The 17,087-nt window shown below is 39.1% G+C and overlaps 1 protein-coding gene across 1 annotated transcript in view; it reads left to right on the top strand.

The window, feature by feature from the left end:
• SLC5A9 (solute carrier family 5 member 9) overlaps positions 1-17,087 on the top strand; it is a 33,727-nt gene that overhangs the window by 3,417 nt on the left and 13,223 nt on the right. The window contains exons 3-9 of the mRNA XM_063297901.1: positions 8,780-8,884; positions 11,081-11,245; positions 12,432-12,537; positions 13,877-13,957; positions 14,910-15,115; positions 15,975-16,110; positions 16,933-17,040. Coding sequence (XP_063153971.1) covers positions 8,780-8,884; positions 11,081-11,245; positions 12,432-12,537; positions 13,877-13,957; positions 14,910-15,115; positions 15,975-16,110; positions 16,933-17,040 — 907 coding nt within the window. The remainder of the gene's footprint in view (positions 1-8,779; positions 8,885-11,080; positions 11,246-12,431; positions 12,538-13,876; positions 13,958-14,909; positions 15,116-15,974; positions 16,111-16,932; positions 17,041-17,087) is intronic.

Raw genomic sequence — 17,087 nt, forward strand, 5'->3', positions numbered from 1 at the left:
AGCCTGGTGTACTCCCCATTGTGTGCTTCCTTACTCTCTTGTAATCCCTTCCTCTCCAATAAATACAAATGTTAATTCCCTTCTTGCTAATTATCCTGGCACTGGGGTGACCATTCCGAAGGGCAGGGGAGTGAGGGAAAGGAAAACACAGTCGCAATCATATGATTTCCCACTTAGTGACTCTTTTGCTTTCTGATGGAGTTGCTGGTCCCAATTGTGATAGCTAAATGAGAACTACCTGTATATAAAAATAATTTAATAAATACTACTTTAACAACCGCCCAGAGTCCCTCTTTTGGGGGAGATGGGCAGTAATTAAATTTGAATAATAAATAAATAAATAAACTAATAGTATTACAAATAATAATAATAATAGATAAACAAGGCCAGTAACAATGCACAGCTGATAGAGACAACTCAAGGCCGCTCTCGCTGATAGTTGACCATCCAACCCTGGGTAATACTGTCTTGCTGCTAGCCACCTCACCTCCAGGACTAGGGACTGGCGTGGAGCTCTACACAGAACCCAATTAACCTTCCATCATTTATCGATCACCTGTTGACCCCCAGACATTTACTGAGCCTCTTTTGACCCCCAGCCATTTATCAACCTCTTGGATAGTCCCATCAATCCTTGGGAGTCGATACTGACCACTTTGGGGAACCCTGTGTTCTACTAATTCCAAAAAGAAATAAGAAAGAAAGGTGACTTGGATATTAGCAGCTATAGTAAATATGTGACTAAGCTACATTCAACCCTGCAAATAATAGCTTTGTTGCAGTCTGGGATGTCCACCAGGTGGGAGGGAATTCAAAATGTCAAGACAGTAGCTGTGACAGTGTGATGGAACCCTGCCCCCTTTTTATGTGTGTTGCATAAAATGCAACACATTTTAGGCTTCAATCGCATGGTTGTGGCTGCCATCTTGACCTTTTATAAACCTCTTCAAATGCTTCTGATGGCAAAAAAAATTGCATGCCAAGCGCTGGGGGAAAAAAATCAAACTTAAATGTATTGCCAGTCATGTAAGTCTATTTAAAATGCAATGAGACCAAGGAAAAGCAATGAAAAACTCTTCTTTATCTCAAGTAGCATCATATTGCTGGCAGCCCACTGAGGATTTAAATAGTTGGACTTCATATTTGTACACAAATTAACATACAATATCACCTGGGATTTTTAAAATATTGTTGGCTGTTAAAATATGAACACCAAGTCTTTGAAAAGAGACTGGGGGTAAGGGGAAACTTAGTATAGCCACAAGGGAATAATGAAGATTTTCAAGATTAAAAAAAAAATTAAAATCCCTCAGGTTCAGAAGAGCTACTATTCTCTTACTTGAAACAATGGCAAAAATAGTCCCCCCCCCACACTAGTGACTTCTTCATTTATTGAGCAGCTTTGTAAGGATTGTAGCTTTCTGAGCTAAACCACTTGGATTTAAAACTCCAAATGATTCACTGGAAAGGCATAAACCTTTTGAAGGACACATTTTCTTTGTAGCAAAAAGGTAATATAACAGTAATTTAAAGACCCAGAGAAATAACTGTCAGTAGAATACATATCTTTTTCACCCGGTCTCAAAATACATGGCTGTAGATCTTTTGAGTGTTTAACCGCAAGCTGAATGCAGCCTTGAACTTCAACTTTGGGTTATATTAATTGTAAATTCTATAGACAATGTTTTCCCCATACCTTCAATAGACATAAAAACACACACATACACATACACAATGTTTTGAAGTGCTTTGTGCCCCAGTGATATTTAAGCTATGGCTTATCTACAGTTATATTGTAGGAAATTTAAAAGGCTGACAAGAAGCCAGTTGTCCCCAACATCCTCCTTGCTAGGCTGAATTTTCTTAGGGAAAAGGCAAATGTCATGAGAATAGAGTCCCAGAGGAGATTTGTTTATTTCTTTTGATGCAGCCCCCATCTTGACTTTTTTGACCCTCTCCTGACTACTTGGGTTCTGCCCTAAAGAAAACCAAATGATGCTTTCTGTTTCTAATTCTTAAAAAGAAAGAACAAAACAGTTCATTGTGAAAGATGGATGTGATGCTATCTCCAAGTTTAATCATCTAACTTCTGACAGCCAACTTTCCTTTTGTTTGAACAAAGAACTGGACAGAGAACTCTTACAAGATTCAGCATGACCTGCATCAACATACTTTTGCCCAAAATATCTGAGTGTTTATTTTTAAACAACCTCAATCATACCAATCAGCTTCAAGTAGCTTTCAATGCCTATGCATGCTTGAATGCCTACACACACATATATCATACCTGTGCATATACACATACATACAGTAATTTTGTGTGATTGAAAAGTTAACATTTAGAACACTTTATTTTCCCTTCAAACTGTAACCTCTTATGGTCTCTCTGTGATTTCCCACCCCCCACCCCTTTTCTTTTCTGAAGAGTCATATTTCTGCCTCTGCACTTTGGAGCCCTAAGCAAAGGCTAATGGAATTTGACCTGTTTCTCACCTTTGGGATAGTTAAAATATTAATACTGGATAAGACTAGAAACCTTTCCTGAAGCCAGCACTGACGACGTCTCAGCTGGGATGCCTCTGATTAAAGAGACTGACTGCTGCCATGTGCATCGGTACCTTAAGGAAATAGAGAGGCTTTCTTCCCTAAGACGCGTATCCTTATTATAGCAGGATTCAAACAACACACATATATACCTACACACACAATGCCACGGTAGCCTTAAGTAATCAAAAGTTTGTTATTTCTCTGGCAGCAGCTGAGCCTTGCTAATATCCTGGAATACAGTAGTAGTGAAAGTAGGAGGATGTGGGACAATTCATCTTCAAGAAATCTTTCCTCTACTTCTTAAAACGTCACATGTTGGGCATGCCATTGGAGGACTAAAATCCTCAGGAACTGCTGCCTCCATCTCCAATGCAAAACCTGTGATAAGTATTGGAAGTGCCTCCTAGTCCTCAGATGGAAAACATCAAGGCAAAATCATTATGTGATGATTGAAAGCAAATGCCATTCCTGCTATCCTTCTGCAGTCTGATCCCTGCAGATAGCTTAGACTACCCCTCCCATGATGCAAAAGTGCACAACTTCCAGAAGCCCCACTTGATCACTGTGTAATGTGTCAGGGGCCACATTCCAAAAAGTAATGGGTAGGGCCAGAACAAAAACTAACTAATTTAATTTCTTATTCAATCACTTCACAAAATTGTCCTTAAGTTGCATATGTAGTGATTCTTCCTCTCTTTCTTCTTAGTTGTGCAAAGCAATCAAATAAATATTTTGCAACTGTACCTATGATGATTGAAGGACTCAGTACAACTGATTCAAAGGTGTTCCCAGGTTGTGTTTATGTGCACACATAGATAATATTTCTGCTGGAACTGTCTGCAAACAGTTCTGCACATAGCTATTTCTCATAATTAATCTGGGAAAACCCTTTAAAACAGCCATGCTAAGTCTTCCAGAGGATGGAACCACCTGAATGCTTTGAGGAGGGTGCTCAGCTCTCAGCAGCACACTTAGTGAAATATCCCTTGGAATACAACGCATAGCTCTTTAATATTATAATTTGAAAACAACTCTTGAAAGTCTCTAGGGCTGCACCTAGACTTTTAGATGCCACATTATTATTAACTACACTGGCCAGGTCTAAGAGAAGTTGAACTGAAATTCAATATAGCTCAATAGAAACTATACTCCAAAACATCTGGCAACATCCAAATTGGGGACTGCTAGCGTACATTAAGGCTAGTTCTAGAAAACCTGATTGTTCTGTTCACAAGATATGAGTAATATCTAGCTTTTAGATGCATTCCTGGTGAACAGCAGCCAATGTCTGTTTCTAGCATGCCATGCTTCAGAGTTTCCTTGTGAAATCTGAATGGTGTGATATGTTTTTGTTGAAAGCCAAATGTCAGATAAGACAAGTTTCTATCTAATCTGACTCTGGTTGTTTTATCCTACTCTTATAAGAATCAGTCATAAAAACAGTTGACGGGAGTGTTGCTTGACTGTTCTCACCGATAAATGAGAGGAGTAAAAGAGGCATGTCAGGAGGTTTAGGGTATGCAGGTGGGCTATTTGGTGGCTTCTAGATTGGTCTGCCAACCTAGCAGTTCGAAAACATGCAAATGTGAGTAGATTAATAGGTACCACTTCGGCAGGCAGGTAACGGTGTTCCGTTTAGTCATGTCGGCCACATGACCACGGAAGTGTCTACGGACAAACGCCGGCTCTTCGGCTTTGAAACGGAGATGAGCACCGCCCCCTGGAGTCGGACACGACTGGACTTAATGTCAAGGGAAACCTTTACCTTTACCTTTTAGATTGGTCTCTCTCTCTGTCTGTCCATTCTCAATTTCTATGCTTGAAATGTCTTGCTTAGTATTTTAGAGAATAGCCTGTTAAGTAACAGAAAACTTTTATTTTGAATGGTGGAGTGTAATTTTAACATATTTGAAAATAAATAAAATAATAAAGAGAAAAAAAAGACATGGGGAGAGAGAGGCCTCCAGTGAAAATAAATGGCTTTAAGCTGCCAATAGCGAGAAAGAGATGCCATAGAAGAATTCTGAGGCATTGCTCCCCAACAACCCCGAATGTACCTGGCTCAGAGGAATTCAAACAGAGCACAATAATTCTAACAGGACTAATAATTAACAGTATATGTTTTTGATTCAGCTGGCATATATACTGTAGAAGCAAAGGCATCCATAGGAGAGGGCAAGGGTGGTAGATGATAAAATATGTCGTGCCGCTATATAGGAGGCCATTATCAGTATTACACCCTAACATAGTCTGCTTTTTGAGTTAAAGTCCCTCCCTTTCATAAAATGATGCTACCAACTGGAGAAGAGAACATTGGTGGAAGCCATAAAAGCAATTGGCTATATTTTCCACTGAGACAGCAATACAGGTAGTTCCCATTTAGTGGCTGCCTCATACAACAACCATTCACAGTTATAACGATGATGAAAAGGTAACTCTGCAGCCAGTCCTTGCTTGTATGACCTTCGCAGGTCTGTAAAGCAAAAGAAAGCTGAAGTAAGATCATAAGCACAGTTGCGGTTTCACTTAGAAACTGCTTTGCTTAACAACTGAGCTGCCGGTCCCAATTGTGGTCACTAAACTAGGACTACCTGTCATTTTATGGAAACCACTCATTGTCTTACTTATTATTTCTTAATTCTCCTGTATAGTCCTGTAATCCCAAGAGATTCTTGGTAGCTAGCCACAAAAAATATCAGCATGACAATCAATGATATAAAATAATAAAATAACCCAAACAAAGAAACGTAAGATAGCACCACCCCAGTTATTCTCCAAATGTCTCCAGAACAGCTTCATCCTGACCAATTTCTGGAACACCAAAAGGATTGGTGCTATCCTAAGATCTGAGGAAGGTTATTCCATATGGTGGAAGCCATTAGCAAAAAGCCCTGCTTTCAGATCTAAGCTCCCCACCACCACCACCAGATGAAAGTGGGGAACCACCAGCAGCTGCTCCCATAACACATGGCCTGGATGGGACAATTGCAGTTGGAGAAGGTACTCATGAAGGTACTTGGAAGCCAACCCATATAGGAGTTCATAGGCAAAAATCAGCACTTCGACTTGCATCCAGAAACCTTTTGGTAGCCAATTTTGGGCCTGCAGGACTGGAATTACATGGCTGTGGTGGTTTTCACCATTTTTCATCAACTGCATTTTCTTAGTGGACTTCAAAGACAGTCCCAGGTAGAGTGCACTGCAGTATGATATGGTGATGAGTAACCTTGACTATATATGTATCATGGGCAGTGTTAGGCTTGCCAGGCAGACAAGAAAAAGGGAAAAAATGAAATCCCCTTTGAGTTGAGCTGGTGGCTTCATGGATATGACCGTACATTTTTCTCATGTTACAAAAGTGGTTTGCAACTGCCTTCTTGGGGAACCTTTTTTCATCTTCCCCACCTAGCCTACAGTGCTGGTATACCCTGAAAGTCTCCTATGCAAGTTTTAACCAGGCCTTATCCTGGTTAATCCAGACAAGGCAGAGAAGTGCTACTCGCTACTTGTAGGCTTCATAAGAAAAGCAGCTTGCAAGTAGGAGATGAGCAGAACGAAGTAGAAGCTGGATCAGACTCCCACCCCCCCATATTCTTTAAAAAAAACCTGGCAGGGCAGTTTTTAATTTTAACATTGCAAATTATTTATAATTAGTAGCCCCACTTTAAGTGACACAGTTTATCACCTCAGGACTTGATTATCTCATCCTACTTCTGTTTGATTAAAACTATGCTTCTGTCAAAAACTAAGATATCGTATCTTCTCTGTCTTGCACGTTTATTTGTATTAATTATTGCTACTATGACTTACAAATACCAACCATAGCCAGCATGCACAGATTATTGTACATCTCATCACTTTCATTTATGTTTATCTCATTGTCATTATCAGTGCAGTTAAAATAAATACCAAGGTGTTTCCTGGCTCTTATCGCCTACAGTTTATATTCTGTATATCTTTAACTACAACTAGCCACCTATTATGAGATATCCTTCTGTACTGCTACTTAAACTATGTACTCTACTACTTGTCAAGGAAGTATTGTCTTTCACAGCAGAACAAACTGAAGCTTCAACTACCCTGGTTAGATATTTGCCCAAAAGTCTATTTTCATAGAACAAATATTGGCAGTACTTCCAGATCCACAAAGATTTTGACTTGAGAAGTTCCTGCTTCTTACAGGGCCACCCAGAAGTTTATGGAGCTAAAACAGCTTTCATGTTAAGTCCCTTGGGACTCTGGTAAGCAAGGCCAAGGGTATGTACATGAATGGAGATAGGAGGGCCCTCATCTCGCAAAAATACTGCGTTCATGCAAATCTGACAAATTCTCAAGTGGCAGCAGCAGGACCAATTTCTCCTTTTCAGATCTTAAGTGACTTGAAAAGTATATTCCCTGGTTTTCTTGCTGATCATGTGGCTTGCCTGTTGACTATTTGAAAAATGGCAGATTGGTACCTCTTCTCCTAAATAATCGCTCAGCATCTCTATTTTCGATATATTTATACCATCTTTTCTCCAGTGTTATTTGATGATGCATTATTATTTTTGAATATTTGAATATTTGCCAGACATTATATGCTTTATATTTAGGAGTCCAACCAGTTTTAAAGTATGTATAGCTAGCAGGAGATCAAAATTCAATATGGTAGGCATGACCATGTGGTTGAAGATCCATCCTGTCAGACTCCCTGATCAAAGGTTCACAGAACCTTCTTATTGGGATCGCTTCCATCTTTTACATCCTGGTGTTAACAGACTTCATGTCGCCAGAAGGGAGGGGTGCCAGATCGGAGTGTGAACTGGGTTGTTATGGCTGAAGACATATTGGCAGAGCAGCCCCAAAGCCACCAGGGGCAGAGGAATGCCAGAAGAGCCAACTGGCATGGGAAGGGGGGTTGCATGCTTTAGTAGGTAAAAGTGTAGGGGGTTAGATTAGAGGCTTGTAATTTTAAATCTTGGTTTGAGTGGGAATTCTCCATTTGCAGCTTTCTTCTTGTACTAGTCAATTTGCCTCATTAAAGCAGTAGAAAGAGCCTGGTCTCTGGACTGTCATTGAATGAGTGCTTGACTGTGCTAGTCGTTACACATCCCTTTTTAATGTGTGTCACAAACAAATAAAAGGAATAGGCTTCTGTTACACAGTCAGGCCTACCATACTGACATTTTTTTCTCCCCACCCCCACCCCCAGATGCCCCAATAGCTGGTTTGGCAATTGAATCATAAATCTGATGAATGGGGAGCCATACTGTTGAATGTAGTCTTGAAAGTCATCCTCTGTTTGGCCAGAGATTGCTACCCAGAAAGCATTTGAATGGCTTTGATCAGTGTTCAAATGCCCATGCCAGCTGCTTGCACTGGCATTACAGATGTCCATACTGATTCCAGTTGTCTCAAGCCGTGGTCTCCAAAGTGGGCTGCACATAGTACAGGAAGGCAGGAAGAAAATGTTACAATGTTCTATTTACATTTATTTTTTATCTTTAAAAAGTAGGAAAATAAGCTATAGTAATAGTGAACTGAATATATAAAATATATATTTGGGGGATATTTTTATAACATACAATATATATTAGTCTAGTAGCACATGTATATAATTTATCAATAAACAAGCATACGTGTATTTGGGATTCATGATCAAATTTTTTTTACTGCTGAGAGTGATTGATCCAGAAAGTTTGGAGACCAGTGGTTTAGAGTATATATAATCTTTAGTATTATATATAGGAATGTCCAAGAATTGCTTTGCAGGTTCTGCTGGGAGCAGATTGAGTAAATCAAGCCCAGCAGATCAATAGTGATACTAAATGCTATGCACAAGCCAAGTTCAGTGGGCATTTGTCTTTCCCTTTAAAATCCTTATAGGCAGCAGGAAGAGATTTCACCAGCATTTTAAAATGTAATGAAACGGTGAGGTGGTCTTGTATGTGCTGGGAAAGAACAGGAAGTGCTATAACTACAGTAAAGCAGGCCTGCTTGGAAGAATTTCATGCTACTTGCAATGTCTGGAGCATTTTAGCAGTTAAAGAAAAGAAAAAGGGAAATCCTTCACCCAAACCAGCTTGTGCATCTAAAACAAATACATATATGGTCCTTACATCACCTAAGCCACCTGACAATTTCCCATCATGAGATGGCCAGTCCTGGGTATATTCTTCTGTGTTTACTCACTACTGCATGTGTGCTCATTTTTCCTATCTCTGAGCTAACCCCTGTGCACCTTGCATTTCAGATTGGAGCATCTCTGATGTCAAGCAATGTGGGGAGTGGCCTGTTCATTGGTCTAGCAGGCACTGGAGCTGCGGGAGGACTGGCAGTTGGGGGCTTTGAGTGGAATGTAAGATGACCTTGCTTTTTACAAATGGGTGGGTTTGGGGGCTCCTGGGTGAGTTTGGTCCAATTATTGGGTTGCTAAATGACGCATTTGTAAGGTGCGATGTCACATGGCCATGCCAACTTATAACAGCAGTTCCGGCAGTCCCAGTTGCTGTGGTTAGGCAAATCCCGAGCAGTCGCAGCATCCCATGGTCATGTGATCACCATTTTTATCTATAATTATTGTTTATTGGTAACTGTTTTAAATATTGTATTTTTATATATTGTAAATTTATTGTATACTTATTGTTTTACTGATTATTATTGTAAACCGCCCAGAATCCCTCTGATGGAAGGAGATGGGCGGTGACAAATTTGATAAATTAAATAAATAAATAAATTTGTGACCTCCTACCAGCTTCCCCATTGGCTTTGCTTGTCAGAAGCTGGCGGCAAAGGTTGCAAATGGCAATCACATGACCATGGGATGCTGTGACATTGTAATTGTGAGCCATTTGCCAAGTGCCCAAATTGCAATCACATGACCATGGGGATACTGCAACAGCCACAACTACAAGGACCAGTCATAAGTACCCATTGTTCAGCACCATCATAACTTTGAATGGTCGCTGAACGAGTGGACATTAAACAAGGACTACCTGTATTATAGTTTCACTGTCCATTTCAGTAAGTGTACGTGCTAATGTTGAGAAGCAGTACATTGTGTTATGTCACAAAATATGTACAAAAGGGGCTGAGCTTCCATTGTGACAGCACAATTAATGTATCTGAATGGAGAAGTAATGTTTTCTTTGGATTATTATTTTTTAGCAGATTGATATGGCCTGATTCATTCCTTGCAGGAGAGTATTAAAATATTCTAAATGTTTCTTTTACACATTTGTACTTTTAAGTAACAGCTTAATCTAATGTTTAATTTTAATCAATGTGATTGTAATGATTACATAATCTCTGGATTAGCCAAGGAAAAAACTGGCCCCATGTTGAAAATCCAGTGGGAAGAGAATTTACCGAGCATTCGAGAAAAGGGTTAGTTTTAAAGAAAAGGCAACTTTCTACTGAACAGCCAGGAGTGAATTCTTCTTGAACTGGCATTTTAAAACATATGGAACATAAGCTCATGACAAATTCAGATTAAATTGTGTTGCCCCAGCACAGAAGTCCATACAAGTTTGTGACCTTTAACCCCTGCCTTTGTACTAACCCAAGTGAACTTAAAAGCCAACTTCGTCTTAGCATTGTTTGAAGGCCATGGCGGTTCCACGCTTTGAGTAACGGGCATTGCTTGCAGTTACAATACTTCACTCATAGCACAGTCCTGAGGGATGTCTGAACTTCTCAGCTGCCAAAAAAACTGCAGATCAGCTGTCTCTAAGATGAATTATTTCTCTTGGTGCTAAAGGTCACCCAATAATACATTTCCTCACGCAATAAAGGGCACCCTTACTAGAACAACAGAGAAGCAGGACTGGATTCTAGTAACTTATATGGTAATGAATGAAAACAAGACCTCCAAAAGCCAACACAGTTCTGAGCTATCAGCAGTCTTCACCTTCAAACAGCAAAAATAAAGATTTCCTCGGTTCAAGCTCAGTCCTATGTGATTACATAGACCATTCCATATAATTTGCTTAGCAGTAAAATGTTTCCAACTTCACAGTCTACCTTACTGTCCTGGGATTTTCTGAGGTTCTCCTATTGAAGAATTAACCAGGCCGGACCCTGCTTAGCTTTCTCAGAGATGAGCAAGGTTTTCTAGGCACTGCTACCTGCTTGCTTGGCATTAAGACAAGCCACCAAGCCTGATGTTAAATCCTTATCACTTTATCTATATCTTGAAAGCTTGACAGAAATAAATTAAAAGTTCAAGAGAAGTGGTACCTAAAAATCACTAGAAAAAGGAGGAAGATGGTTTTATTGCAAGTAAAAATGAGATTTTAAAAGTTTGAGTTCATTTTAATCTTGGAATTCCTGAGGCACTGTACTTCCACTTAATTAAGATCTTTTGGCCTACCCTCTGTGCTTTTTATGTTCTAAGAGATGTGTATCTGCCATTCCTTCAAGGAATCATTTCTCTCATCTACCTACTGTCATTTATATTATTTGCTCTCACAATTTTTCTATCACCATTTTCTAGCAATAAATAATTATATTCACTGTGTGCATATGCTGCATCTTTCTCTTTTCTCCCTGATAGGCCACCTGGGCACTGATAGTCCTTGGCTGGATCTTTGTACCAGTTTACATCTCTTCTGGAGTCGTTACTATGCCAGAATATCTGAAGAAAAGATTTGGAGGGCAAAGGATTCAAATCTACCTATCTGTACTATCCCTCATTTTGTATATATTCACCAAAATTTCAGTATGTATCCAAGAGAAAATCATAGTCTTGGGTTGAGTGTTTTACTCAGGCCTCAAGGGTGTTTGCTTGGATAAGTCATCCTACTATTCTCAATTACATAATTGTTCTATTAGAGCATGTCCACAGCGCCGCTGCTTCCAAATCCTTCAAAAGAATTTTAAAGATGATTTGCTGCCCTTGAAACACTGGGAACAGGGATGATTTGCTGCCCTTGAAACTCTAGGAACAGAGTGGGGAATCACTGCCCCACTCTGAACTGCCACAAGTCTTACTGGAGTAAAAATCTGTTCACCTGCATTCCATACAAAAAGGCAGTAAAACAAATTGCTTGCACAGTACCCATTGTGACCTCCTTGTTCCCTCTTGCCATATTCAGTGGGTCATATGCACAAGAAAAAAAGAGAAAATGGCTTCTATGAGGGAGAATTGAAAAGGCACCAAGCCACCTTTCTCCTTAAATGATCTGAAGCCCAACAGTCAAGCGGTATGGTGAGGTAGGAGTCCCTGCAAAGAGGAAAATTAATTCCTCAAAAAGTTGCCATTTTTCCCCAAAAGTACAGTTTTACAGGGTTGCAAATAGACTGCAACTGAGCTAGAAATAAATTAGAATTACAAGAATTAAGGAATTACAGAGAACCAGAGCTACTTTCAAACTGGTGCAATGTTCTTGTGTGGAAATGCCTTAGATCTATATTCTGGAATTAGTACCTCCATTATATCTTGTACCATTACATACACTAACTTCCAGGGCCATTTCCAGCTTTCAAGGATACACTGAGCATTATACTCCACAATGGACTCCCTTCCTCAGAGGATGTTGGTGAGTTATTGTGGCAAAAAACAATAGCAAACCTATTGCCAAAAATAGGAATCTCACTGCCATTTTCTCATTAATGGCATGTCCTCTATGAAATGTTAGCCCAATGCATTGTGGGAAATTTAAAATATGTCTAAAATGTGTTCTAACTTGACTGCCTGACATAGCTTATATCTAGCCAGAAAAATAAAATAAATTGTATCAGTGATGAGTCAAACAGCGGCCCAGATACCATCCATGTGCCAGTATCAAAAGTAACACTTTTTGTGGTTTTGGCACCTGCTTTAGTTTCATTAATCAAGCTATAGTAATTAAGCACAATTAATCTTTCTCTCCCTCTCTCTCTCTCTCTCTCTTCATTTGCTTCAGACAGATATTTTTTCTGGTGCACTTTTTATCCAAGTGTCCCTGGGTTGGAATCTCTATCTCTCTACTGTGATCTTGTTAGTAGTGACAGCTGTCTACACCATAGCTGGTAACTATGCTGTGTTGTTATATGTTATCATTTCGAATATGAAAAGCAAGGAATTCTATTACATACCTCAGCAGTCTGGGAATCTAGGCTTATACCATCCATTGATATGAATGAGGCTACCATGTAACAGACTTTAAGTTAAATATTAGCAGTAGCATCATGAAAGGAAGTAAAAGAAGTGTCCGGAGATCTCTAATATTTGGCATTCAGTCCTGAAAATTCACAGTGGCATTACCGATTTGGGGAAATTGGGGAAATTGCAGCTTCTCATAGCTCAGTTGATTAAAAAATAAAATTTTCTCAGGAGTTTTATTTTTTAATCAGCTGTGTTATGAGAAGCTGCAATTTGGACTGGACTTTGAAGATGGAGAAAAACATGCGAATCATTTTCCTCTGCCTATTTTTCTTACTACAATATTCATGGTTTTCTCCTTTGAGACAACAACAGCGAAGGAACAACAAAGTTTTGAGGGGAAAAGCATGCCCCCCCACCTCGGTATGGGTTACAGCTTTCTGCATCTGTAGCTTAGTTTAAATAACAGAACAAAACGAAAAAGGCCAATTTACTGAAAGTCACAAACTTATTCCTAAACATGCAAATTGTCTTTATGCAGCTACTTACAGTAGCTATTGCATTCATTTTATGTTATTAGAATCTAGAAACACTTTGCTATTAATAATTTCATGTTTATTTTATTTATTTGGTAGAATTACTGTTTATCTCTGTGTTCTTTATTTTGTTTAGAGCTACTTGTATAGCAGTATAACAATACATACCACCTTAACAGCTGATCCTGTCAGCACTCCTTAATTTTCATGAAATGGCCCAAATGTTACATTCTATAGGAGCACTCTGTAAAAAGAAAATAAATAAGTAGTGGCCCCAACTGGTAGCTGGGTTCTGAAGTAGCCACCAAAGTACATAATCACAATGCACCATTTTCCTGTTTTTTTCACTATGAAAGTTTATCATTATCATTACCCCAGAGTGTAGGAGCATCTATGGGATGGGAGGATCAAAAATGACAACCTATGTTTGCACGATCCAAAAGGAACAGGGCCACAATTGTGTAGTTATGGCTGACATCTTGGCATTTTTGACCCTCTCCCATGGATCTCCCTGCCTGAATAAGAAAAGATAAGAATGAGATAATGGAACTGAAGAGATATTAGCTTCCTAGCATTCTTTTCATACCAAATTAAAATCAAATGAACACACATAGTTATTTGTTATGAAGCCAATGCACATAGCATATAATTAATGTGAACAATGCTACTTTGATTATCAATATTTAGAAGCAATTGTAGCTGAATCAGCCCTTTCTTTCTCTTTCTATAGGTGGTTTGACTGCAGTTATATACACAGATGCCCTACAGACTGTAATCATGGTACTTGGTGCTTTGGTTCTTATGTTCATAGGTAAGAAGAAGGAATTGTGTTGCTTACTTTCTTTAGGCTATGTTCTGTGCAAACTTATCTAAAATGAGTAGTATAGACATCTTGGGATTTACTTTTGAGTAGGTGTTCATAGGATTGCAGTACATGGTACAAAAATGAGCTGGATCTTATGGTTGGAATAAAAACTTTTTTTTTTTTATGCAGAGAGGGATATGGACTAAAGCATAGTTGTTTCTTCAGCCTGATTCATCTCATTGTTACACAAGGACTTAAATGAGTATAAAATCCTATGTTACCCAAGCACCAATTAAACAAATGTGATGCTGTAATGCTTCTACATTTGGAACACTGTCATTATGAAATATTCATTGATCAGATCAGAATGCCTTGTCAGGAAAAAAATTGTGCTCATGGCTAGATTTGCAGAGAATTTCCAGCACTGTAGTAGTTATATCCAATAATCCAGAGATTCTAACAGTATAGTAATATTAATATAATTTCAATAATATTAAATCAAAAATATTTTCTTAGTATTGTTGCTATTATAATGTGTAAGCTTAAACACATGGCTTATCATGTGTTACATATCATAGTGCAATGCTTACCTATATATAATTTGTGCTTCTGTTTTAAACTATAACCATACTTTTAAAAGAGCATGTATCAGCACCAAAAATGCTTCCCATTCAGAATGGCAGATAAGATTCAAGTTAACACAGCATTGAAGACAAATGCTTACATCTCTCTTCCATCACCAGATTCCCTTATGTATTGGGTATTTATTAAAGAAAAACTAATCACCAGAGGGCCATCCGCTATAACAAATGCAGCTTCTAGTTTGGCTCTGAGAGAGTAAATCAAGCAGGAAATAAAATAAAAAACACTTGGCAGAAACGAATGAATGAATGAATGAATGAATGAAATGAAATGAAATGAAATGAAATGAAATGAAATAGACTTTTTTTCTTTTCAGGCTTTGAGAAAGTTGGGTGGTATGAAGGACTGCAAGAGAAGTATAGTAAGGCAATACCCAACTTCACTGTTCCAAACACATCTTGCCACCTGCCACGGCAAGATGCTTTCCATATGATGAGAGATCCTATCAGTGGGGATATTCCATGGCCTGGGCTTATATTTGGCCTCTCGGTACTTGCTCTCTGGTGCTGGTGCACTGATCAGGTAAAATAAATCTCTTTCTCCACTTCCCCTTGAACTTTAGATTTAGACTCACTTCCATAGAAGGATGTTAAGAATGCTTCCTACTGAATAATACATATGGAAAACATTACGATGGAATGAAAAACCCATTTAATTTTTCAGTCAAGATGCATGAGCAGGATGTGAGAACTCTCCTTCCTTATGCTTACACCACCAAGAATAATTTGTATCACACAAATTTTAGCCACATGTTAAAAAAGAGGATAAAGCCTCCTGCTGCAGGGCAGGGAGAGAGAGAAACAGTGAAATACAAAATATAATTTTTGACCTTTGTGACTACCATATAGCTTTATAGCCACAGTCAAATCAACTACACATTACAGTGAAACCTTGATTTAATGGACCTAGTGCAATGCACTTCAGGTGCAAATTTCTATTGTATCTATGTGGCCAAACACCATTTGTGTAATGAAGTTATTACATAAATAATGTAAAAGACACAACTGATGTCAGTTCCACCTTGCCTGCTGCAGCCAGCAGGGCGGTCAGTTATGTTGGTCAGTGTTCAAATTCATAGTTGGGACAAATTCATTTATATTCATTTAAATGCTACATTAAAATATTAAGAAGCACCCAACTTAATTAATTGTGTGCTTCTTAATATTTGTATGTTCTATATACTGTACTTATTAAGCAAATACTTTCTCTTAATGTCAGAGGTTGCCTCTCACAGGCACTGGGAACACGATAGAAATACCTACTTGTTAATGATTGGCAGGTTTCCCACCAGTTAAATTAAAACTGCTTCAGAGAGTTCAGCTCATTTTCTCTGGCCAAAGAAATGTGAAAGAAACCATTCCCACCAAGTTTCTCCTTGCAGGTCATTGTGCAAAGGTCACTCTCAGCAAAGAGCCTGTCTCATGCAAAAGGTGGATCAATATTGGGTGGATATTTGAAAATCTTTCCTATGTTTTTTATTGTCATGCCAGGAATGGTTAGCAGAGCTCTTTTTCCAGGTAAGCTCCTTCTGAATGTGGGAGAACCTTCAGACATCGTTTTTCATTAACTGGCCAGCAGCCAATAATACAGAGCAGGGTTTCTCAGCCTTGGCCAGCATGCTGTAAGCATAAGGAAGGATAGGGAAACTGGCTGGCTGAGGAATTCTGGGAGTTGAGGTCCACACATCTTCCAGTAGCCAAGGTTGAGTAAGACTGATCTATAGCCACATGGTAGAGCAAACACTGCCAGGTGTTCAGTCATGGGAATACAACATTTGGCTGAAAGCATAAGAAAAGGTCCTGCTGGCGCAATCAAAGAAATGTGTTGTGGAAGCTCACATAGCTCCACATCAGGCTGTGACTTCTGGGGTGCATCCAGTCCCCAGAGCATCCCCAGAATTGCCCTACTGATATTTGGCCATAAAATGCTATTTCCAACTATGCATTTTTATTTCTTCCTGGGAGATTTAGTGTACCTATTCTGTATAAACCTTTCACAACCTCCCCCAAATCATCATCTTCCAAATATTTTTGCCCTGCTCTCTCTAATGCTCTCAACTATGCCCTAAGAAGCTGAAAAACTAACAGACAGATGTTCTTCTAGTTAGAAGCCTTTCAGACCAATGTTATGAGCATGCCCCATAAGCTTCTTATACATTGCCATCTGTAGTTACTTTGTAATCAGAAATATGAAAAGCTCATAACATTTGGGGTAAGGAATGTAGAGTGTAGAGTGAATGCCCGAAGCACTGAATATATGAGAGACATTTGCCCTTGGAGCTCTTATTCTCCATAAGATCTGTAGAGCTGAATTAGAACGCTTTTATTTCCTTGCTATAGATGAAGTGGGCTGTGTAGATCCAGCAATCTGTGAAAAAGTCTGTGGAGCTAAAGTGGGGTGTTCCAACATTGCCTACCCTAAGCTGGTAATGGAACTCATGCCTGTTGGTGAGCTAAGTTTCATTCCCCCTGAGAGGAAGGGGAGATTCTGAATC

The sequence above is a fragment of the Candoia aspera genome, chromosome 3 (genome assembly GCF_035149785.1).
Source record: "Candoia aspera isolate rCanAsp1 chromosome 3, rCanAsp1.hap2, whole genome shotgun sequence".
Taxonomy (NCBI): Eukaryota; Metazoa; Chordata; class Lepidosauria; order Squamata; family Boidae; genus Candoia; species Candoia aspera.